Raw genomic sequence first — 23,439 nt, forward strand, 5'->3', positions numbered from 1 at the left:
TTGACGTCGGTAATCTCCACCTTACTTTCTTAAAATGAATTCCTTGCTCTGGCCTTCTTTTCTTCTCCTTCCCAATAGAGGGAACATGCCATTTGTCATATACCAAGATGGCAAAAATTTAAAGGTTTGACATCTTTTGTAGGCAAGGCTGTAGAAAATTGCACTCCTATATATTTCTGGTAGGAGGGTAAAATGATAGCATTCCTATAAAGTGTAATTTGGCAATATCTACCAAAATTTTATGCTTACCTTTTGACTCACTTCTGGTAATGTGTTTTACCTGTACATATATAAAATGATCTATGTAAAAGGCAGCATTGATTAATTAAAAATAAGTGTTCTCTAAGGATTAAATAAACTACCCTCACTATGCAATACTCTCCAGCTCTAAAAAGAGTGACTACTTACTTAAGACTAGATTTATATGATAAGATCTTTGGGTGCCTTGCTCTGTCTTCTGTTGCTTATAACAGAACACCTGAAACTGGGTAAATTATAAAGAAAAGGAGTTCATTTCTTACAGTTCTGAAGGTTGAGAAGTCCAAGGTCGAGGCGTTGCATCTGGTGTGAGTCTTCTTGCTGGCAGGGACTCTATGCAGAGGCTGGAGATGGCATAGAGCATCACATGGTGAGGGGACCAGAGCACCAGGAAAAGTGAAATAAAACTCAAGGTATAACAATGATACGGTGTGCTATTTTTGGTGACAGCCAGAAAGGAGAGGAAATTTACATTTATTTGCTTGTATTTGCACAAATTCTATAATACACGAGTAATGGACGTAATCCCTATAAAGGTAGGGCGACCATAAATTTGTCATTCAAACGGAACCGTTTCTACAGTGAAAGGGGGTGTTATCAGTCATTACTCCAGGACAACAGGTGGACACTGCCATTGTCCCGAACAAATTGGAAGGTGTGACCAACCAAAGGGTACAGAGTGGGAGGAGGGAATCGCTTCTCGGCCTTTTGGCTAAGGTCAAGTGCAGAGTGGGAGGCGGAATGCGGATATTTTTATTGTCTTTTTTGAAAACCATCTGTCTGCGGTGAACTGGAAATAAAAACAACTCGTTCTTTACCACCGGTTGTCTAAGCGCTGCCTTCAAGAACAGTAAACCGCAGACATGGGACACGGAACTCACTGCAAACGCCGTCGTTTTCACACACCGGGCACTTGGGGCGGTTGCACAGGCGGAGTTCGCCAGCCAATCCGAAGTCGGAGCGTGCGAGGCAGCGCCCGCGGCGGCCGCTTTGGCGCGCCCCAGTCTTGAGGAGCCGAGCGGCGCGTCACTCAACCCTGGGGGCGGAGCCAAGCCCGGGCTCCCACAGCCGGCGCTCTGGCCCACCCAGGCGCTACTCGGTGGCATCTCGGGTTCCCTCTGGCTGCGCTCTGGAGGACCGCACTCGTTTTCTTTCTGGCTGCCCGAGGCTCCGCGGCCGCGGCGGAGCGGGGAGCAAGATGGCGGCGGCCGTGCGACAGGATTTGGCCCAGCTCATGAATTCGAGCGGCTCTCATAAAGACCTGGCTGGCAAGTGAGTGTTTCCCGGGAGCACGGGGGTGTGGAGGTGGGCAAGGCGAGCCTCCGTGTTGATCTCCGTGGCTTGACCGCGGCTCTCGGGGGTGAGGCTGCGAGCGGGCCCGAGGAGCGAGGGGGCGGGCCTCGGGTCGCCCCGGGAGGCCAGTGGTGGAGCAGGGGACCTTGTTCAGGGCCTCGAGGCCAGAGACCCAGGATGACTGTCAGCTTCTTCAGTCCTCGATAGCGTCCTCTCTGGTCCCGGAGGGTTCTGGAAGCGCGCGGTGCGAGATGACTGCCCCTGGCCTTCGCAGCCTTCCCTGGGTCCTCTTGCTGTCGCCGGCCGGCCTCTCACCCCGCATCCGGCCTCTCTTTGCACCTTTTCCTCCCCTTTTTGGTCGAGGGACATTTATATTCTGGGACCTTCATGCAGCGTTTTCCGGGGAGATGGCTTCTTGGGGGCTGAGGAGGTATGGCTGCTGTCATGTCGCATGGAACCCCGCGGCCCGTCTTCTGCAGGTCCTTGTGTTTTGGGTCTTCTCTCTGTCACCAACTCTGAAGATGGGCACACAGGCGGAATGTCCTCCTATCGCGGGGTCAGGATGCTTAGAGCAGGGATGTTTGCAGGCGTCTGGATTGTTTAGGAATGGTGTCGACATTTATGTAGAATGGTTAGGTCCACTCCAAGTTAAAATTTGTGACATGTGCTTGTCCTGCAAGAAGTTGTTCAACAGCGTTAATCATAAGTAGGTAGCTAGATATATAGATGTCGCTCATTTTCTCTGCATAAACACAGCACTGTTGTTTTGTGAGGCACATGCTTTCTGTTTAAAGTGTGCCTCTCAAGTTGATCCTAGTATTTACAGCCTGACAGCTGAGATCACTTTGATCTATATTAATAGAAACACCTTCTCTAACCTGGACATTGAACTCCTGTGTTTTACGTAGGCTGTGCTGTCTTGTCTCTGTTGTTAAATGTACTTTTTAATTATCTACTTTTGTTAGTGGGAAATTTAGCTGTATATTTTGGACATAACTACTTTTTACTGCATTTTCCCACTCAGGAAAATGGGGATAATGATAGGACTTATTCCTGTCTGAGATTAACTGAGGACAAAATGAGTATGTGTGTGCACATATATTTATCACAGTTATATCACTTAGAACAGTACCCGACGCATAGCAAATGCCATAAGATTGTTGTTACTGTTATTAAGCAGTCAGTAAATACATACTGGCTTATTCCATGAGTTGAAAATAAGTTGAATATATTTTCATGGCTCAATCCTTTTTGCATGTAATTTTTATCAATATGGATGAAAGTAAAACTAGCTTATATTTTTCCTCGTGTTGCTTTGCTTTTTATTTTGTTGAAGGAAAATAAGTGCATTAGTTATCAGAAGAGATAATAGCTTTTCAAACATTTGCAGAAGCCTGAAACTTCAGCTAAGTATTTACTTCCTCGGCTCTAAATTGGAGATAAACAATAGTATTTCTCTTATAAGGTGTTGCAGGTGTCTTTCAGTGTAATAAACCAAAAACTCAGCAGTATAAAACAACTATTATTTCTCGGGATTCTGTGGGTTGACTAGGCTGTTTTGCCAGTCTTGTCTGGGCTCACTCATGCGGGTACAGTCAGCTGGCAATTCAGCTTGGGCTGGACTCACATGTGTATCTGGCTGTTGTCTGGGTCTCTCTCTATGTACATAGTCTCTCATTCAGTAGTTTAGCTGGACCTTTCTTTTTTCTTTCTTTTTTTTTTTTTTTTTTGGAGACAGAGTCTTGCTCTTTCACCCGGGCTAGAGTGCAGTGTAGTCATTATAGCTCTGCAACCTCAAACTCCTAAACTCGAGTGATCCTCCTGCCTCAGCCTCCCGAGTAGCTGGGATTACTGATGTGTGCTACCACACCCCACTAATTTTTTCTGTTTTGGGTAGAGACAGGTCTCACTCTTGCTCAGGCCGGTCTTGAACTCCTGACCTCAAGATCCTCCCGCCTTGGCCTCCCAGAGTACTAGGGTTATAGGCATGAGCCACTGCACCTGGCCTAGCTGGGACTTTCTTACATGGCCATGAGCGTGTTCCGAGAGGGTGAGAGTGGAAGCTGCAAGATCGCTTAAGGCTAGACTGGGAAGTCTCACATCATTTCTCTGGTACTAGTCAAAGTAAGTCACAAGACCAGCCCAGATTCAAGGGGAGGGGAAATGGAGCCTACCACTGCCTTTTTAGTGGCAAAGTTACATTGCAAAGGGGCATGGACAGAGGGAAGCCTGATTCATTGGAGGCCATTTACCATAATAATCTACCACAGGGGATTATTGTGGAGATTAAATGAAATAATGTGCTTGATAACTGATAGCCAGTGCAATGTTAGCTAGTAAACTCCTTCAGAGCTGCTTTCTGAGAAAAGTCTTGGCCTTGCCTGTAGGTCCTATCTGGGCAAGAACTTGTCAGGGTATCCATCCTTCCGACACAATCGTTCTGCCAGCTACGTGCTTTAAGAGAAATACTCTAGAAATATATCAGTGGTTTTAGGGTTTATGTAAGGAACTGGGTGACAAAGGATTCCATATTAAGGAATGATGGATTACATTGGTTTCTAAAATATTCATACTGTGTGTTCCCAGCAATTAGCAGGGTATCTATAACAGTTGTTCAATAAATGTTGGTTGCATCAATAAATAGCTAGAAAGGGGCAGAGGTTATATTTGAACCCATTTGTCTATTCTAAAAAGCTCATTTTTAACCTATCAGCCTCTATACTACTTTTCTTGTTGAAAACCCAGATAGAAATGCTTTCTCATAACTGAATTAACACAACTGTCTGAAGTTGATATAAGAAATTGACCATAGGAAAAGCATTTTAACAAATTTTATAGGCTGCTTTTTGTACATATTATGTATTGTGTTCATTATCTCACATAAAGCTTTAGAATAGGAGAGGCTGGAGAGGGAGTATTTGAGAAGATAGCTAGCTACGGTGATAACCTTTCTTATTCATACTTGGCTAAAACCTACTTGGTTCTTCCAGACTAAGTTCAGATGTGACTTTTTCCAGAAAGCCTTCTCTGAACACCCACCAGCACACACTCATACGCATCCACACACAGGACCTGGTTAGTTGTCCTCCTGTGCCCTGCGACAGCCTGTATTTTTCTCTCCCATAACACTAATTGTTTGGTCTGTTTGCTTGCCTGCTTCCCTAACTAGAATGTGATTTCTTTGAGGGCAGGCATGAGGTCGTGGATTATAAGTTTTTGTTGAGTTAATCCTATAGAAATATCACCTTTTTTGTTTTTTCCCGTTTTGTGGTATGGAGGCTACCCAGAGGAGGATAGCAGGCCTGTGGAGTCTAAACATGTCATTTTATGAGAAGCTTTTAGTAATGGGAGAACTCTTAGCTGCTTTTGCCTATTACAAAAGCCATTTTTCAGAAAAGAAAATAGATTATCCTCTGTTCCACAGAGGTGGACTTTGGATTAGAACTTTCTAATAATGGAATGCAATAGAGCTGTAAAATTGGAAGGTAGACACACACACACACACACACACACACACACACACACACACACACAAAGGAGAACAGTCTGTATAACTTCAAAGGTAAAAGCTGATAACACCTAGGGTTTACTGTGTGCCAAACACAACATTACTTACATTTTTAAATCCTCAATAAGTAGATGATATTATTTACGTTACATATGAGAGAACTGACATACAGAGGTGAAATACCTTGCTCTGAGATCACACAGCTAGGGGTCAAGCCAGAAAACAGCCCATGTCTGCTTGTCTCAAAGCCCTTAACTCTAAACACATCTACCTTTTTGTCCTTATATTATTTTCACCAAACTACATTTCATGTAGTGATTTTTTTTTTTTTTGGCCTAGAATGCCTGTCTTCCCTCTGTCTTTCCCACCGTCACTAAATTGAAATATTTAGAATGGTCAAAGGCCAACCTAATTAGGAGATTATTTCTCTCTCCTGAAAATTATATTATATTTTAAGATTTTAAAAATTTTCTGCAGCTTCATGTAAGTACAGGAGGGCTTAGCCATGAGCCTTGATTTAATTGAATATGAAAAATAAACCCATCAAAAAATAAATGATAAACCATTGAATGTGTTAATGTATTATCTGAAAGCATTCCCGGGACAATAAAGTAAATATATAAAAAGATATATGGAAAATTTTATTATACGTTCATACATTTGTGTGTGCACGTATATACATATATACAGAGAGAATGAGAGATTCCATGCAAATGGATTTTCAGATAACTAAAATTTATCCCTTTAAGGACCCTCAAATTTAGCAATATTAAAAATAAGAATTTTGTTTCTAAAAACTCAATAATATTTCCTTGCTTTCTTAGAATAATTTATCTTTTCTTTTGGAATTTGCTATCCTGTCAGTGTACTTGCTTTCTTAAAGTCAGTCTGATTTATTACGGTTTTGAGAAATCAGACAAAGCAAGATTGTAAGAATTTTGTATAAATTGAGAGTCTGTAAGTGCTGAGTGGTACTTTGAGGATGTACTCTATAAAATACGAGCCGTAAATCTGAATGAGTTCTGTGTTTATAAATTTGTTTTTTGTATATATTGTGGATGACTTTCTGAATAATTGCAAAGCTATTAAGTTTGTAGAATGCATTTAACTAGTGCTTTTTAAAAATATTATGATTAAGACAAAAGATATAAAGAATAGTATAACACTCATGGACTCACCACTCAATTCAACAAATAAAGTATTACCCATACTGTTGAATATTTACATGCTTATGATGTTTGAGACATTGAGTATATAGCAGTGAATGAAACAGACAAAAATCTCTGTCCTCATGGAGCTTGGGTTTTAGGAAGGAATTTGCCATTGCCTAATAAGCGTCATTGTTCCTGTTTTCAGCATTTCTCTTGTCCTTTTTAAAATGCTCATTTGAATCTTATGTGGTCATGGATATTAGGAAGAATAGCTGTTAGAACTGAAGCAAATAAAGAATAAATAGGTACTGTCTGACACCATAAAGGATGTTCTGTCAGTGCATTTGGCTTGGTGGAGTTTATTTTGTACAGATTAACACATACAATCTCTAATGTTTGGTTTCATTGCCTAATCAACATTATCGTATTGTTGGTGGCCCTAGATTTATTAGGTCCACAAGAGGAAAAGGTTCTGGATCATCTCAAATAAGGTCTGTGTAATACACAGTTGAAGGAAATATAGCTTATCTTTTAAGGCATTTGAGAAGAAATTGGCTTTTTAGTTTAAATTCACAACTAAAATTTTTGAGAAAAAAATGGCACCTTAGATTCAGTAACTTGGAGTTATACATTAACTCTTTCTTTGATGGGGTTGAAAAGTTTTAAAAAATTCTGTACTGAAAGCTAGAAAAAAAAGGCACCTTAGAACTGTAGATTTAGTATTTCTTGTGATGGACCAGAAACTTAAAAAGGCAGGCGCAATGGCTCACCCCTGTAATCCAAGCACTTTGGGAGGCCAAGATAGAGCCTAGCTTAGGCAATAGTAAGAGCCCTGTCTCTACAGAAAATAAAAAAATTGGCTCCGAGTGGTGGGGCACACCTATAGTCCCAGCTGCTCAGGAGCCCGAGGCAGGAGGATGGCTTGAGCCCAGAAGTTTGAGGTTACAGTAAGCTACAAAGCCACTGCACTCTAGCCTGAGCAACAGAGCAAGACCATGTCTCAAAAAAAAAAAACCAAACAAACAAACAAAACTGTAGTGTACTATAAAGAAAACCACAAACTAGAACACTATGAAAGAAACCAGGGATGAATATAAATGAATAAATACACATCAAAGTTAGAAATGAATGAATAAACCTCCAAGTTTGCATTTGAAAATATAGTGCCCTCTGAACATCATTTTTATTTGATATTGTTTTAGGTATCGTCAGATCTTGGAAAAAGCTATTCAGTTATCTGGAGCAGAACAACTAGAAGCTTTGAAAGCTTTTGTGGAAGCAAGTGAGTGAAATGGAAATTGCGTTTGCCTTGTATTCCTGAGATGGGACTTGAGAGCTTTCTCAAGCCTTGTTTTATGTCAAGTTATCAATGTTAAGTATGCATTGAGATTTATTGATTGATTTTAGAATGTAAACTATTTACAACTTAATTTTTGCCTCCAGAATTAGAATCCCAATTAAGATTTTGTATAGTTATCGTTATAGTAGCTGATGAGAGACAATATAGCATAATGGTAAAGAGAATAATTTGAATTCAAATCCTGGTATGCTATTTTATGAGCTGTGTGATCCTGGGTAAGTTATTTAACCTCTTTGTGCCTCCTTTTCCTCTTCTATAAAATGCGAATATGATACCCTGTAGAATTATTGGGAGATTAAATGAGTTGATACACATAATAAAGTGCTTAGAATAGTACCTGGCATATAATGAGTGCTGTGCAAGTGTAAGCTGTTATTAATGTTAAGAACATTCCTTTTGAAATGGGAACTAGAAATTTCCATTCTTTGAGACACATTTCCTTACACCCTGACTTAAAACATATCAAAGTATCTTGAAAACTACTCAAAATTCAGGCTGGAATTTATAGTGAGTTAACAATATTAATGATACTTGATAGTGCTTTACAGTTTACAATGTGTTTTTACCCACATTATCCATCACATAGGCTCCTTTTAGTAACCCTGTGACTAGACAATATACATATGGGCCTCCCTATGTAATCTATAATAAAATGAGTCTCAGGATTAAATGATTTTCCTCCCTTCCTCCCTTCTTCCCTTTCCTCTTACTTTCCTTCCTTTCTTTTCTTTTTCTTTCTTTCCTTTTTCCAGACAGGGTCTCACTCTGTCGCCCAGGCTAGAGTACAGTGCTGTTGTCATAGTTCACTGAAACCTCAAACTCCTGGGCTCAAGGGATACCTGCTGCCTCAGCCTCCTGAGTAGCTGGGACTATAGGCATGAGCTACCACGGCCAGCTAATTTTGCTTTTTCCTGTTTTCTTTTTTGGTAGAAAAATGAAAATGAAATAATGAAAAATGAATAATGCATTGAAGGCTGCACTAATATAGAGTGTTTTTAGTATTAGTTTCAGGTAAAGATTGATTGCTTAATGAAAATGTATAAGTTACTCATGTTTTCTTATCTCTTATTTTTCTCAACAAGTGGTAAATGAGAACGTCAGTCTTGTGATCTCAAGACAATTGCTCACTGATTTCTGCACGCATCTCCCTAACCTGCCTGATAGCACAGCCAAAGAAATCTATCATTTCACCCTGGAAAAGATCCAGCCTAGAGTCATTTCATTTGAGGAGCAGGTAAAAATCTGGAGCAGTGGTTTTAGAACTTGAAATAGCAATTATTTTGAGAATCTGATGTTATTAAATTCTTAAAGGAGATAATCATTCAGTTTCATTTTTGACAAAAGAATGTGCCAAGCAGCATTTTACAGTGTAAAATCAAATAAATATTAGGATTTCGCAACTCCAGCTGACATTTGCTCATAGATTAAGTTTGATTTTATGAACCAAATATTACTCTTTAGAAAATTTTTTAAAAATTGGTAAAAATAGGCTGAAAACCGGAAAACTCTAGCATCATGTATACAGTAAAATAAAAGCAAAATTTAACATTTAAACTACAATATTGCCATAATCCACATTGCAGAAATGTGGTTTCGTTCACTACTTTGATATTCTACGAATGCAAAATTCATAGAAAAATTTGGTGGTCTAGATAAACTTTTACTATTGACTTGCCAGCTTACTATGCTGAATTGCCATAGTAGGTTAACTTGTCTACTTATTTCAGTTACTAATGTCTAGTTGAAATAATTTAACACGTATATCTCCTATTCCAGGTTGCTTCCATAAGACAGCATCTTGCATCCATATATGAGAAAGAAGAAGATTGGAGAAATGCAGCCCAAGTGTTGGTGGGAATTCCTTTGGAAACAGGACAAAAGTATAGTAAATAGTGGATATTGGATGACTATGTATAGGATATATAAATAGTTCACTTATATTTTTGCTTACATTCTAGCATAGGAAACAGGTAAACAATTTAAGAAATAAAGTACATAAATTTTGTACTATGTTAGAAGATGCTAAGTGCTATGGAGAAAAGCCAAGGGGCAAAGTGGAGACCGTTGGTATGTATCCTTATAAATAGGGTAATTGGGGTGGTGAGTGGCCCCGATGTCACTTTCTCAAAGACTTGAAAGAGTTATGGGCTACGTGAGAGAACAGTATCACTAGAACACTGGTAAATTCAAAAAAGTATAGTGCTATATGTAGCAATTCATATTATTTTGAATGGTGAATGGAAAACATGGTATAAAATATTAATATATAACTTATACAAAAATATGAATTTATATAAGTGTCTCCTCCTGCTCTCTGCTCCACCCTCCCCATACAAAAAAAATTAATAAAGTGCAGAATTAATTTCAAAGCTGGGACAAGTGAATTATAAACTTCATGTTCTTGCCACATGGTGGCACCACTTTTGCTGGTAAATAGCATTCATTCATTTTTGTTAGGATTAATATTGAATTTTGTGTTTTGAATTATTTGATGTCTTCAGTTATGCATTCTTTGCATAAAATCTGACCACTGGGATAAAGAAGAATTGAAAACCACTTGTAATCTCACTACTCCTAGATAATTGCTATTACTATTTTGATATGTGTGTATAGATATATATTTTAATGGTGTTTTACACATTGTTTTATCCAGTTTTTTCACTTAGCAAAAATACATGATGAATTATCACATAGTAATGATTATAACGGTACTGTATAATACTCTACCATTTCTATGCACCACAGCTTGATTACCATAAATATCATAATAGGTGACTTCCAATTTTTTTTCTTAGTATAGATATTTATAAATAACTTGACACATGAATGTCCTCGTACATACGTATGTGGGCACATGCCTTACTATCTTTGTAGGATTTATTTTCGAGAGATAAAAGTATAGTGGGTTAAGGATATATGCGTTTTAAAGGACTCAAAGGATTGTTGCAGATCGTATTGCTGAATTGCTTTCTAGGAAGGTTGTGCTGGTGTATAGTCCCACTACTAGTATATGATATGACCCTGAACCGGGCAGTTTTTCTAGTAAGATCTTTAGCTTATCTGAGATTATCTGAGGATTTAGAAGTAGCTAAGATATAATATGAGCAATGATGATAAAAATTCAAGAAAACTTATTTTTTAGTTTTTCTATTATATAATGCAGACAAGTTTGATTCCTTTTTATTAACAGAATATATGTAAAGAAAAAAATAACATATTTTCTATCATTCCTAAACATTTTCTTGATAAAATATTGGGTCATTGTGTGTTTTTCTGTCATATCCTAGACAGTACAATGTAGATTACAAGCTGGAGACTTACCTGAAGATTGCTAGGCTATACCTGGAGGACGATGATCCAGTCCAGGCAGAGGCTTACATAAATCGAGCATCACTGCTTCAGAATGAATCAACCAATGAACAGTTACAGATACATTACAAGGTAACAGATGAGCTGATCTGGAATTGATTTTGTATTAGAGAATTGTACCATACTAAGATGTTCCAGAACACCTGATAAATACTCTTAAATATTAGAAATTTGTTCTCTCTCTTTTTTTCTTTTTCTTTTTCTTTTTATTTGTTCTCCTAAGTGAAACATTTTTCCCTTTATAGGTATGCTATGCACGTGTTCTTGATTATAGAAGAAAATTCATTGAAGCTGCACAAAGGTACAATGAGCTCTCTTACAAGACAATAGTCCACGAAAGTGAAAGACTAGAGGCCTTAAAACATGCTTTGCACTGTACCATCTTAGCATCAGCAGGTAAACACATAATTTATGCTTAAATGAACAGTTGTCTTAGTGACTTCAGGTTGGTTACTGTTGGAAACCAGAGGAATGCCTTTTTAATACAATTATGGTAAATTTAGGGTAAGCATTTAAACAGTTAAAAACAGCAGTAAAATTGTTAAAATAATTTAATATGCATGTATCAGTCTATTACCTGTATGTGTTAGGAATAGTTAAGAAAGATAATATAAAGTTTAATTTTCCTAAAATTTCACTAAAGAAATAGATATTAAATAAAGTGAGAATTACATAGAAGGAAACAAAAATTAAAATCTAGAGATTGATGAAATGATAATTAATGTACTGTTTTTGGAATTTTTTGGTTATGTGTTTGTTTTTATTTTAACCTTCAAGCCTCAGTTTTAGACCTGGCATTCATCTTTTTCTTCAATAAATATAACAAACTAGTTCTATTCTTCTGGATGAACTTTTTCTTTTCCTTTTTCTTTTTTTTTTAAAGTATCACTGTGTATTTTTTTATTTCTTTGTGTATATAATATACATTAAGAAAAGTGTACACATCAAAAGTGTACTGCTTGATGAATTTTCATAAACTGAACACCGCCATGTAACCAGCATCCAGAACAAGAAACAAAATATTACCAGCACCCCAAAAACTTCCTTTATGCTTTCTCCTAGTCACTGGCCCCAATTCTCCACCCAATAAGAGCAATCACTAGAATATATTAGTCTGCTTATTTTTGTATAAATGAAACATATAGTGTACTTATTTTCTTGCTTCTTTTGCTCGACTTTATGAAATTTATTCATATTGTTATATATAGTTGTACTTTCTTCATTTTCATTGTTATGTGGTATTCCATTGTATGAATATGCCATAATTTATCCTAGCTTCTCATTGGCAATTAGGAATAGTACTGCTATGGACATTCTTGTATATTTGACTCAGCTTTTTATTTATTCAATGCATTACAATAAATTATAGTTGTTATTCTTTTGTTGCTCAGATTGTTCCAAATATGACCAGGTCATGTCTTATTGACTTGGCTCCATTAGTCTTTGAATACTTCTCTGTGAATTAGCATGTGAAGATGCCTTGGGTTTATCTTGTATTTTCCCTGTCCCAGACTTGGAAGCAGCTATTTTTCAAGGATCTCTAGCTCTTTCTAGATGGGATACCAACATTTGGACATTCGATATGCTCATTGCTACTGGGTGTCATTGCAGTTAGGCTCTTTCCGTATACAGAGCTAGAAATATTTTTAAAAAGAAAAAAGGTTATTGATGGTATTATTTCCATCAGTTTGATTTTTTTATGTCATCAATTGTCATGTAAAGTTCCTTGTAAGTATAGGTTGAAGCTATGAATATTAAGTTTCCCAGTATATCAGAGAAATATTAATTTATAAATTTTTTTATTGTTACCAAAGTTATACATGTTCATTGTAGAAGTACAAGTAAGGAAAAAAAGAAAATAGAAATTACCTGTTCTTTTAACCACTTATAACCTTTTGGTTTCTATGTAGGTCTTAGCATATGAATATACAGTTGATCCTCATTATCTGTGGATTCCATGTTTGGGAATTTACCTACTTGCTAAAAATTTATTCGTAACCCCAAAGCCAGTACATGAAGTGCTTTCACAGTCATTTGTAGACATGCACAGAGTGGCAAAAAATTTGACCCAGTGCATATATTTTCAGCTGAGGCTGAATAAGTTGATGCTCTGCTTCTGTTTCAGCTCTTATACTACAAACAAGTGTCCTTTTCGTGGTCTATTTAATATCATGTTTTTCACATTTTTGTGCTTTTATCAGTGATTTTGCTTTTTAAAATGGCCCCCAGCCATCGTGCTGAGAGTGCTATCGTTCTTAAGTGCCTTGCAGAGAAAATTTGTGTTAGATAAGCTTCATTTAGGTATGAGTTATAATGTTGGCCATGGGTTCAATGTTAATGAATCAATAGGCTATATCAAATAAGATATCTTTAAACGGGAGCACACATAAAACAAGGTTACAGATTGATTGGCCAACAAAAATGTTGTGACCAGAGGCTCACGGTACTTAACCCTGTATTTCCAGAGAAGGAGCAGTTGTATATTTGCTAATTCAGTGTTGGCAGCAATTGTATAGACTGTAACTACTGTGAATAATGAGTACTGATGGTATATTTTAGTAGGCAAAAATGGGGTCATAAAATAGATTATTTTTAATGAAGAAGCATTGCAGGACTATTTGTTGTTCCTTTGTTTCCCTTAGGACAGCAGCGTTCTCGGATGCTGGCTACTCTTTTTAAGGATGAAAGGTGCCAGCAACTTGCTGCTTATGGGATCCTAGAAAAAATGTACCTGGACAGAATCATCCGAGGGAATCAGCTTCAGGAATTTGCCGCCATGCTGATGCCACACCAGAAAGCCACTACCGCTGATGGTAATGATCATGTCTTGTGTGTGTGTGGTGGTAAACATTTACCTTCCACTAGTACAGACTGGTAGAAATTATGTTGAATTAGAAGCATCTTGCTATCTTCTTATATTTCTATATAGCACTTCCTGATAAAAAGAAGAGGAATATTATATTGACTGACCATGAGTATCATACACACACATGGGCTTCCAGTATAAAAATAGCCTTATTGTAAAGCATTGTGAAATAATGCATTTTTTGGAAATTGTAAGAGCAGAAAAATTATAGACTATGCATATAATGCCTAGTTTTTAAAAAACTCAAACCGTTGATAAGTAAAATCAATCCTAATTGATCTGATTTAATCTAATCTAATTCAATCCTAAGCATCAGATTGTAATAGCATAATTCTCCCGTCTTATTTTTAGATAGCTCAAAATTTGGCATAGTTGCTTGCCCCAAAGTTACTCAGGGTAAAGTGTTGCCAATAAGAATAGAACTTGGTGTCATATTTCCTAGTTAAGGGATGTATTTGCTTGAGTCAGACTGTTTGGCAGGAAAGAAGTTTTTAATAGTTGCTTGTTCATAACATTAATTACTTTATGTACATTTGTCTAGAGAGATTTTAAAGAAGCTTGTAATGATAACACATGTGATACTAAAAATATAGATGTAGACAATCTGAAACATGGAAAAGATCAAGATAAAAATGCAGATGAGTTTAGCTGCAAGAGAGTCATTTATGTGGGGGCTGGCTAAAAGATGTACACTTCATGCAATCTTACTGCCCTGAGTTAAGCCAGACCGATGTGAAGGGATTGTATTGAACTACTATTGAATTTCTTTTATTTAATGGCACTTTAAGAAGCAATTCAGTTGATTCTCATGTTTCTATAAAGGAAATATTTTTTTTTTCCGTAAAAAGAATATTTTTTATGTAGATCATCAGGAAAAATTCCTTTATGGTCTTAGGATTAGTTGTGCTTCCTCTGAGCAATTAGTTTTTACCTTATTTAAACACACTGTGAATTGATAAACTGATTGGTTTTTTAATTTTAATTGGCTGCTAGAAAGCTTAAAATTAAATTTATAGCCCACCTGTGAATAATATGTGCGTTTTGATTGTTGCTACTCCTGTTTTTACTTATTATTTTTTTGAGACAGGGTCTTGCCCTGTATCCCAGGCTGGAGTGCAGTGTTGTGATCATAGCTCACTGTAACTTCAAACTCCTAGGCTCAAGCAATCCTCCCATCTCAACCTCCAGAATAGCTGGGACCACAGATGTGTGCCACTACCCCCAGCTAATTTTTTAATTTTTTGTTGAGATAGGGTCATGCTGTGTTGCCCAGGCTGGTCTTGAACTCCTGGCCTCAAGCAATACTCCCACCTCAACCTCCCAAAGAGCTAAGATTACAAGTGTGAGCCACTGCACCTGGCCTTTACTTTTAAATTCTCTTGTCTTCTGTGTATTCTGAACAGGTATAAATTCTTTTTGAAACAAGATATCTGACACTCAAGTTAAAGGCAAGACAAACTTTAAAAAGTTTCCAGAATTGATATAGTTGACTTTCAGATTTGACTTTGAGGTTTCTGCCCATGAAAGAAAAGTGAAAAGATATAATTAGTTAAATAATTCTTTTCAGAAAAGAATACTTACTAGGATCTCTGAGGAGCAAATGATTCTCACATGGGACTGTATGTAGAGGAAAGATGTGTGTCGTCTTCCTCTTCCATTTTAGACCTTATTGCTTTCTTTTGTATCTTTCTTAGACATTTTTGTTTATTGGTATTACAACCATAAGTTAGCAATCTTAAAACACTGTTTTTTCATTTAAATTACAATTCAGTGATTTTTAGTGTATTCTCAGAGTTGAGAAACATTACTACTAATCTACTTTCTGCTCTATAGATTTGTCTATTCTGGACATTTCATATAAATTGAATCATACAATATATGGCCTTTGTGACTGGCTTCTTTGACTTAGCATAATGTTTTCAAGGTTCATCCATGTTGTAGCATGTAGCAGTACTTCATTCCTTTTTATTGCGAAAAAATATTCTATCATATGGATATCCCATTTAACTTATTTATTTGTCAGTTGATGGACATTTAGGTTGTTTCCGCTTTGGGGGTTTTAATAATGCTGCTAGGAACATTCATGTATTTTGTGTGGATATGTATTTTTAATTCCCTTAAGTATATACCTAGGAATGGAATTACTGGGTCATATGAGGACTCTGTGTTTATTAGTATTTCAGGGAGCTGCCAGGCTGTTTTCCAAAGCAGTTGCTGTGTGTTGAGGATTTTAATTTCTCCATATTCCCATCCACACTTATCTGTTTTTTTTTATTTAGCCCTCTTAGTGGGTGAGGTGGTATGTCATTGTGATTTTGATTTGCATTTCCCTGATAGCTAATGATACTGAATACCTTTTCATGTGCTTACTGGCCATTTGTATATCTTCTTTGGAGAAATTATCTATTCAGACAATTTGTCAATTTTTTAATTGGGTTGCTGCGTATTTTTTTTTTTTTTTTTTTTTGAGACAGAGTCTCACTTTGTTGCCCGGGCTAGAGTGAGTGCCGTGGCATCAGCCTAGCTCACAGCAACCTCAAACTCCTGGGCTTAAGCGATCCCACTGCCTCAGCCTCCCGAGTAGCTGGGACTACAAGCATGCGCCACCATGCCCGGCTAATTTTTTCTATATATATTTTTTTAGTTGGCCAGATAATTTCTTTCTATTTTTAGTAGAGACGGGGTCTCGCTCAGGCTGGTCTCGAACTCCTGACCTCGAGCGATCCACCCGCCTCGGCCTCCCAGAGTGCTAGGATTACAGGCGTGAGCCACCGCGCCCGGCCTTGGTTGTTGCGTATTTTAAATACACGTCGACTATCAGATAAATGATTTGCAAATATTTTCTCCCATTCTGTGTGTTGTCTCTTCGCCTTTTTGATAGTATCCTTTGAAATACAAAAATTTTTAATTTTGGTGATGGGCAGTTTTTCTGGCTTTTTCTTTTTTTATTGTATCATATCTAAGTGTCATATCTAAGAAACCATTGCCTAATCCAAGATAATGAAAATTGGCTCTGTTTTCTTCTAAAAGTTTTATAGTTATAGCTCTTACATTTATGTATTTGGTTCATTTTGAGTTAATTTTTGATTATGTTGTGTAGGGTAGGGATCGACCTTATTCTTTTGCATGTGAATATCCAGTTGTCCCAGCACCATTTATTGAAAAGACCATTATTTTTCCCATTGAATTGCCTTGGCACCCTTGTTAACCATCAGTTCATCAGAAGCATGAGAGTTTATTTCTGGACTCTCAATTCTGTTCCACTAATTGCTAAGTCTGTGTTTTTGCAAATACCACACTGTCTTGGTTGCTATATCTTTGTAGTAAGTTTTGAAATTGGGAAGTGTGAATCCTCAAACTTTTGCAAGATTGTTTTGGCTCTTCTGGGTCCCTTGAATTTCCACATCAATTTTGGGATCGACTTGTCAATTTCTGCAAAGAAACCAGCTAGGATTTTGACAGTGAGATTGCATTGAATCTGTAGATCAATTCGGGAAGTATTGCTATCTTAACTGTATTAGCCTTCTATGTTTTTCCATTTATTTAGATCTTTAATTTCTTTCAACACTGTTTTGTACTTTGTAGACTAACTTCCACTTTTAGGGAATTTCATTTCTGGCACTATTAAGTTAATGAATTTGATAGTTAGCCTAAAGAAGCAAAACCCCAAACCCAAAGGGTTAAATCCATTTACCTAGCTAATAATTACTTGCCATTGGCTCATTTTCTAACTATGTTCTTTTTATTTAATTGCATATTAACCAAATAAGGCATTTTGGTTGCTTAAAAAAAATTTCTTATAGAGACAGGATCTCGCTCTGTTGCTCAGGCTGGAGTGCAGTGGCACAATCATAGCTCACTGCAGCCTCAGACTCCTGAGCTCAGGTGATCCTCCTGTCTCAGCCTTCCAAGTGGCTGGAACTATAGGCATGAGCCACCATGCCCATTTTTTTTTTTAATATAGAGATGAGGTCTCACTGTGTTGCCTCATACTTTAAAAATTTCAATCAGAGAAATAACGATGATGATTTTAAGTTACTACATGCCTAGAAGTTTTCAGGAAAAAGAAAGTATCTTTTTAGAATATAAAACTAGTTTCAGACTTATAACTGTCTTATTTATGTTTATTTAAGGTTCCAGCATTTTGGACAGAGCTGTTATTGAACACAATCTGTTGTCTGCAAGCAAATTATATAATAATATCACCTTTGAAGAACTTGGAGCTCTCTTGGAGATCCCTGCAGCTAAGGTATTTTCTTGATTCCAGTGCATAGAAAGGAAATTAAGAGACAAAACTAGGGAGTAAGGAGAAAATAAAACATATAATTGATAAATGTTAGCAGCTACCACAAAAATTACACATAAAAAGCCTCAAATAAATGGAAATAAATTATTTAAATGTTAAAATAGTACTATGATGGAATTGTCTTTGTGTTTTGGCTGTTTTAAATTGTGTTTTGTGATATGGTAGCCAAGAATGGAAATCTTAAGGGAGTTTCAGGTTATGACACCCATTTTGTGAGAATATCTTTGTTCAGTGTCTGTTTAAATCCACTTCTTAATGGTTTCTGATTTCTGACTAATTTAAGATTTTGATAACGTGCCTTACTTCTTTTTTCTGCCCTACATTGACTCAAAGGTTAAATATTTCATCTCTTTGAGAGAATGACTGTGGTCATATTCCAGGCTATTCTGTTGAGTTACTTGATTTAACTTAAGTTCACTGACTTACTGGGGAATTTAATTTTATTCTAGTCTTAGGGTTTGGTTACCAATTTTTAAATTACAACAAATTACCAATATTATTTAGAGGCTGTTTCAGATATCATTTGCAAAACAGTCTGTTAATTTTAAATAATATTAAAAGTAAGCAATCAACCTTACTTTTACCTAACTCACAAACTTTAAAGTTGTACAGTTATGGATTACATCCTTTTATGTGGTGGTGAAATTTTAATTTAGAATTTTTTTACAATTCCTTGTTCACATTCAATACACAATAAAGGAAGTGGAACAATTTGGGAACCAAGGCTTAAGTTATCATTAAAAGATACTTTCCTGACTGGGTGTGGTGGCTCATGCCTGTAATCCTAGCACTCTGAGAGGCTGAGGCGAAAGGCTCGCTTGAGGTCAGGAGTTCAAGACCAGCATGAGCAAGAGCAAGACCCTGTCTCTACAAAAAAATAGAAAAATTAGCCGGACATGGTGGTGTATACCTTTAGTCCCAGCTACTCAAAAAAAAAAAAAAAAAGAAATGCTTTCCTCATATGCTTTGAGGTATGATGTCTTGCTGAGACTAAGAGAAGTGAGTATCTTTTTCTTTCAAGACAGAGTCTCCATTGTGTCACCCCAGCTAGAGTGCAGTGATGTCATCACAGCTCACTGCAACCTCAAACTCCTGGGCTCAAAGCAATCCTCCCACCTCAGCCTCTGGAGTAGCTGTGACTACAGGCACATACCACCATGCCTGGCTAATTTTTCTATATTTTGTAGAGACAGGGTTTTGCTTAGGCTCTTCTTGAACTCCTGACCTCAAGCAGTCCTCCCACCTTGGCCTCCCAGTACTTTAACAATAAATGCTAATCACAGTCTGTTCAGGAGTGATTTAGGATTGATTGTGAGGATGGTCACAACTAATAAATGACCAAATCACAATTCAGTTTGCTTACACACAGCAAATATTAAATATGTCTTCAGGAGCTGGGTAGAGGATCTTTTGCTTCCTGTTAATTCTCTTTTAAATCTTTTTAATTCGAACATCTATTCTTCCTTTCAATTTTTTCTTAAAAATATTACTTTCTTAGAGAGTTTATGGGGTAATAAATACTGTAGAAATTGAAATGAAATAAAACTAGTTAATTTTTTTTAAGGTGTGGACCCAGTGAGTAGAAAAATTGTTATTTTGATTTTGAGCATAGGTGAAAATTGGTAAAAAAGTTATATTCATGTACAAAATTCCTCAAGAAAAACAGATCCCAGTTAACTTAAAATACCCGATTATACTGAGAAAGAACTGAGGAAATAGCCAGATTTACAAGATTTATTCTTCTAGTGAATGGCAAATCAACATGTATGTAAAGCTTAGTGATAGGTACTTAAACCAAAAGCTTTCGGTTCTCTTATTTGAATAACTGTTAGATATAATTAAAGTTTCTGAGAGTTTTCTTGTTTTTTTTTTTATAGGCAGAAAAAATAGCATCTCAAATGATAACAGAAGGACGTATGAATGGATTTATTGACCAGATTGATGGAATAGTTCATTTTGAAAGTAAGAGGTTTTGTGCATTTCTGTCATAATGAAATGACAGTGAGCTGTTGTTGTATATTTATGATTAAAACATGTTGAACAATTTCCTTTGACCCAGAATCTGCTTACTGGAATGAACTTATTTTCAAAAGAAATAATTTTTAAGAAGTTATATTCATGAATCTACTTAATGCAATATTTTCTATGTTAAAGAAAAATTTGAAACTTGAATTGTTGTATCAGTTCATTCATTTACTCATCAAACATTTATTGACCACATGTCACATATCAGGCAGATATTTAAAATAATAAAATCCAACGTAGTCATCGCAAACTAGGAAAAAGAGTGGAAGAGAGAAATGTGTCGTGAATCCCAGGTAGGGCTGAGGACCTGTGACCTTGAATTTACAGTGGCATCAGTCTGTCCGCTGTCTGACTCTTCTTCAGCAATATTAGCTAGCTATACAAGCACACGCATGGAAAATAGGGAAAATGGGTTCATTCAAGGTGAAGTTTTGATTCTTAATAGATACTACCAGTTTGCTTTCCAGAAAAGTGTAGGCATTTAGAATTCCACCAAGAGGAGAGAATAGGCCAGGTGCAGTGGCTCATGCCTGTAATCTTAGCACTCTGCCGAAGTGGGAGGACTGCTTGAGGTCAGGAGTTCAAGACCAGCCTGAGCAAAAGCGAGACCCCATCTCTAACCAAAAATAGAAAAATATTAGCTGGATATGGCAGCACGTGCCTGTAGTCCCAGCTACTCAGGAGGCTGAGGCAGGAGGATCGCTTGAGCCCAGGAGTTTGAGGTTGCTGTGAGCTCTAATGACGCCACTGTACTCCAGCCAGGGTGGACAGAGTGAGGCTCTGTCCCAAAAAAAATAAAATAAATAAATCTTGAGCAACTGGATATTAAGGTCTCCTCCACCTTGGGGTAAAACTAGTATTTTCCTAAGATTTTTTCTGATGTTATTATTTTGTATTCAGAAATTTTGTCCTGGTTAGAAAGCAAAATAGAAAAAAGAAGGGTTATCTTTGGAATTTCCTTAATGTTATATATTAAGGAGGAAGAGCTGATATTTTTATGTTATTGCATATTTCCACCTGCGAATGCGATTTGTGTCTACTCAAGTTATTTTATGGCCTATATTAATATTTTATAGATTTTTTTTTCATTAAAAAGTGCATTAAATCTGTGCACTTTTTGGTGAATTTTGGTGCTGTCTTGAATGAGACATTCCCCTCAATTTTTAATTTCTAACTTCATATTCCTGGTATATAGAAAAACCTGGTGGATTCAAGATGACTTTTTTGTTTGATTAAACATTACAACATTTATCCTTCAGCATCAAATAGAGACAGCCTTGAATATAGAAATAGGCTGGCTTTCCCCAGTAGGTGGCAGTGTTTATGAATCAGTAAATGTTAGTGTTGAAAAAACCGGCTTCAGTGAGGCTGTCTTTTCCTGTTGCAGTTGTGGTTAAGGTTGTTTGGCTGGTTGGTTTGATTTTGTTTTCACTAATAATAATAATATGTATCTGATTTCAGTGGATCTGAAATGGATAGAAAAATAACAACAAAAAACAAAACAAACAAACAAAATAATATGTGTCTGCATGTATTTTTTTGTTGTTTTTATACTTTGTGCCAGTGATTTGGGTACTTTTCTTGACTATTGCTTAATTTAATTTTATTAGCCAAGATTTTTGGAGTAAACTTTTAAAAAATTGATACCACTTTATTTATCTTTTCACCCGCATTTGCCATGAACACAAAGGAGTAATTGCAGCTTTGTACACTGTTGTCTTTTTTTCTTTAGCACGAGAAGCCCTACCAACCTGGGACAAGCAGATCCAATCCCTTTGTTTCCAAGTGAATAACCTTTTGGAGAAAATTAGTCAAACAGCACCAGAATGGACGGCACAAGCCATGGAAGCCCAGATGGCTCAGTGAATCCTGGCAGAACTTCTGTGCACACCACATCTTTTCCCATGTTGTGCAGATTAATTTCACACTCTCTCAAAAGCATTTGCATCATGTATTTCAATCCCTTTTATGCTGGGTTCCATTTAAAGAAGACATTATTAGAGCAGAAAGTACAAGCATTTTAAAATACCTAGTTCCCATATATTCAGGGTCTCTGCGTATTAAGCTAACCCAGACGTTTTGAAAGCTTTTTCTTTAAACAGAGTAGGTAAAGTATCTGTGGCTAAAAAGTTTGGGATTTGTGATAACTTTGTAGTCATGTAAAACTCAAGTGCTTTGTGCCTCTCCAAACGTGGTTATTCTAATAAATGGAGAATTGAGCCAAATAAAAGTAGTAATTCGTTTTTAATTAGCAAAGAATGTCTTGTTCCTTTTTCCTTCAGTTCAGCATGTAACAGGGGGAATGGCCTGAAAAAGGGTAAAAATGTTTCCGTCTCTCTAAAACCTCCCCCACTCCCTTTGGGAATTAAAACCTGCATCCCTGCTTTAGCCCAGTGGTCAGGAGGGCAGAGGAGTGTCCTTTTTGGAAATTAAAACCTGCATCCTTGCCCTAGGCCTGTGGCCAGGAGGGGCAGGGAGTGTCCTTTGTTTTTTGTACCACAGGAGATGATGAATCAGAACCATCAACTATAGTTGAGGAGCAATAGCCTGAAGCTAAAAACCTCCCCTTTAAACGCTCTGTATTTCTGCTTAGAGGCAGAACATTGGTACTTTAAGACGGGAGTTTGCCAACCTCCTCGTTTGCTGGCAAATTAACAAACTTCTCTTTCCTTCTCCTCAAGCCACTTATCCTCATTCTTCTGATGCAGCCTCGGGGACAAGTGCCAAGCTTCGGTAACAGAATTTGGTGTCCCTTGGTGGGCCCATTGGCACCCTGGCAGAACGGCACCCTGTGACTGCACTCAGCTGGAAGAGGGAGGCAGCAGCCCCAGGTCAAGCCGTGGCTCTCTGCTGGGAGCAGCATCGTCTTTTCGGGTGAGAGATGCCGCGTGAGAGATGCCGGAGCCTGTTTAACCCCAGAGGAGCTTCTTTCTCTCCCTTGCCAGAATCAGACGCAGCTCGTAGCTTCCTGAACTTTGCTGGGGAGAAGGAAATGGATCTAGAAACATCCAGACAGCCTGGGCCATCTTTCTGAGTAAGTTCCTCAGCGTGCATGCCAAGACCCTCGATTCCACCCATTTGGGAGGGTTTGAAACCTTCCGCCCTGTGGCAGGGCATTGGTTTGGAGGTGCCATTTGGGGTTGTAGAGGCACCATGTGGGGTGGTGTTTGTCCCCTTTGGATTCCCATTTGATTGACAGGGCTTGGCATTTTAGATTGTTTGTGTTAGGAATTCCCTATATTGTTTGTGTTTGCTTGTTTCTGAGTTCTGTCTTAACGTAGGAGGCTCTGTTTCTGTTCCACC

General features: G+C 37.4%; 1 protein-coding gene across 2 annotated transcripts; it reads left to right on the forward strand.

Moving 5' to 3' along the window:
• Nucleotides 1-1,296: 1,296 nt before the first annotated feature.
• On the forward strand, nucleotides 1,297-22,361 carry COPS4 (COP9 signalosome subunit 4). Of its 2 annotated transcripts, XM_045536681.1 has the most exons (10): nucleotides 1,297-1,530; nucleotides 7,413-7,492; nucleotides 8,653-8,804; nucleotides 9,347-9,450; nucleotides 10,858-11,011; nucleotides 11,185-11,335; nucleotides 13,582-13,752; nucleotides 17,939-18,054; nucleotides 19,989-20,073; nucleotides 21,869-22,361. In XM_045536681.1, the coding sequence occupies exons 1-10, from the start codon at nucleotides 1,457-1,459 to the stop codon at nucleotides 22,000-22,002; spliced, it is 1,221 nt and encodes a 406-aa protein (XP_045392637.1). In that variant the 5' UTR covers nucleotides 1,297-1,456; the 3' UTR covers nucleotides 22,003-22,361. The 2 variants fall into 2 exon arrangements, with proteins under 2 accessions (XP_045392637.1, XP_045392638.1); XM_045536682.1 differs by lacking the exon at nucleotides 19,989-20,073 and having other exon boundaries at nucleotides 1,314-1,530; nucleotides 21,869-21,925.
• The last annotated feature ends 1,078 nt before the right edge of the window (nucleotides 22,362-23,439 follow it).

The sequence above is a fragment of the Lemur catta genome, chromosome 24 (assembly GCF_020740605.2).
Source record: "Lemur catta isolate mLemCat1 chromosome 24, mLemCat1.pri, whole genome shotgun sequence".
NCBI classification, from domain to species: Eukaryota; Metazoa; Chordata; class Mammalia; order Primates; family Lemuridae; genus Lemur; species Lemur catta.

Excerpts from the sequence above, each read along its gene's own strand:
- COPS4 (XM_045536681.1), top strand. The coding sequence starts at position 1,457 with ATGGCGGCGGCCGTGCGACAGGATTTGGCCCAGCTCATGAATTCGAGC. Across the intron at positions 1,531-7,412 it reads CATAAAGACCTGGCTGGCAA|GTATCGTCAGATCTTGGAAA; the intron begins GTGAGTGTTTCC and ends ATATTGTTTTAG. Across the intron at positions 11,012-11,184 it reads AGTTACAGATACATTACAAG|GTATGCTATGCACGTGTTCT; the intron begins GTAACAGATGAG and ends TTCCCTTTATAG.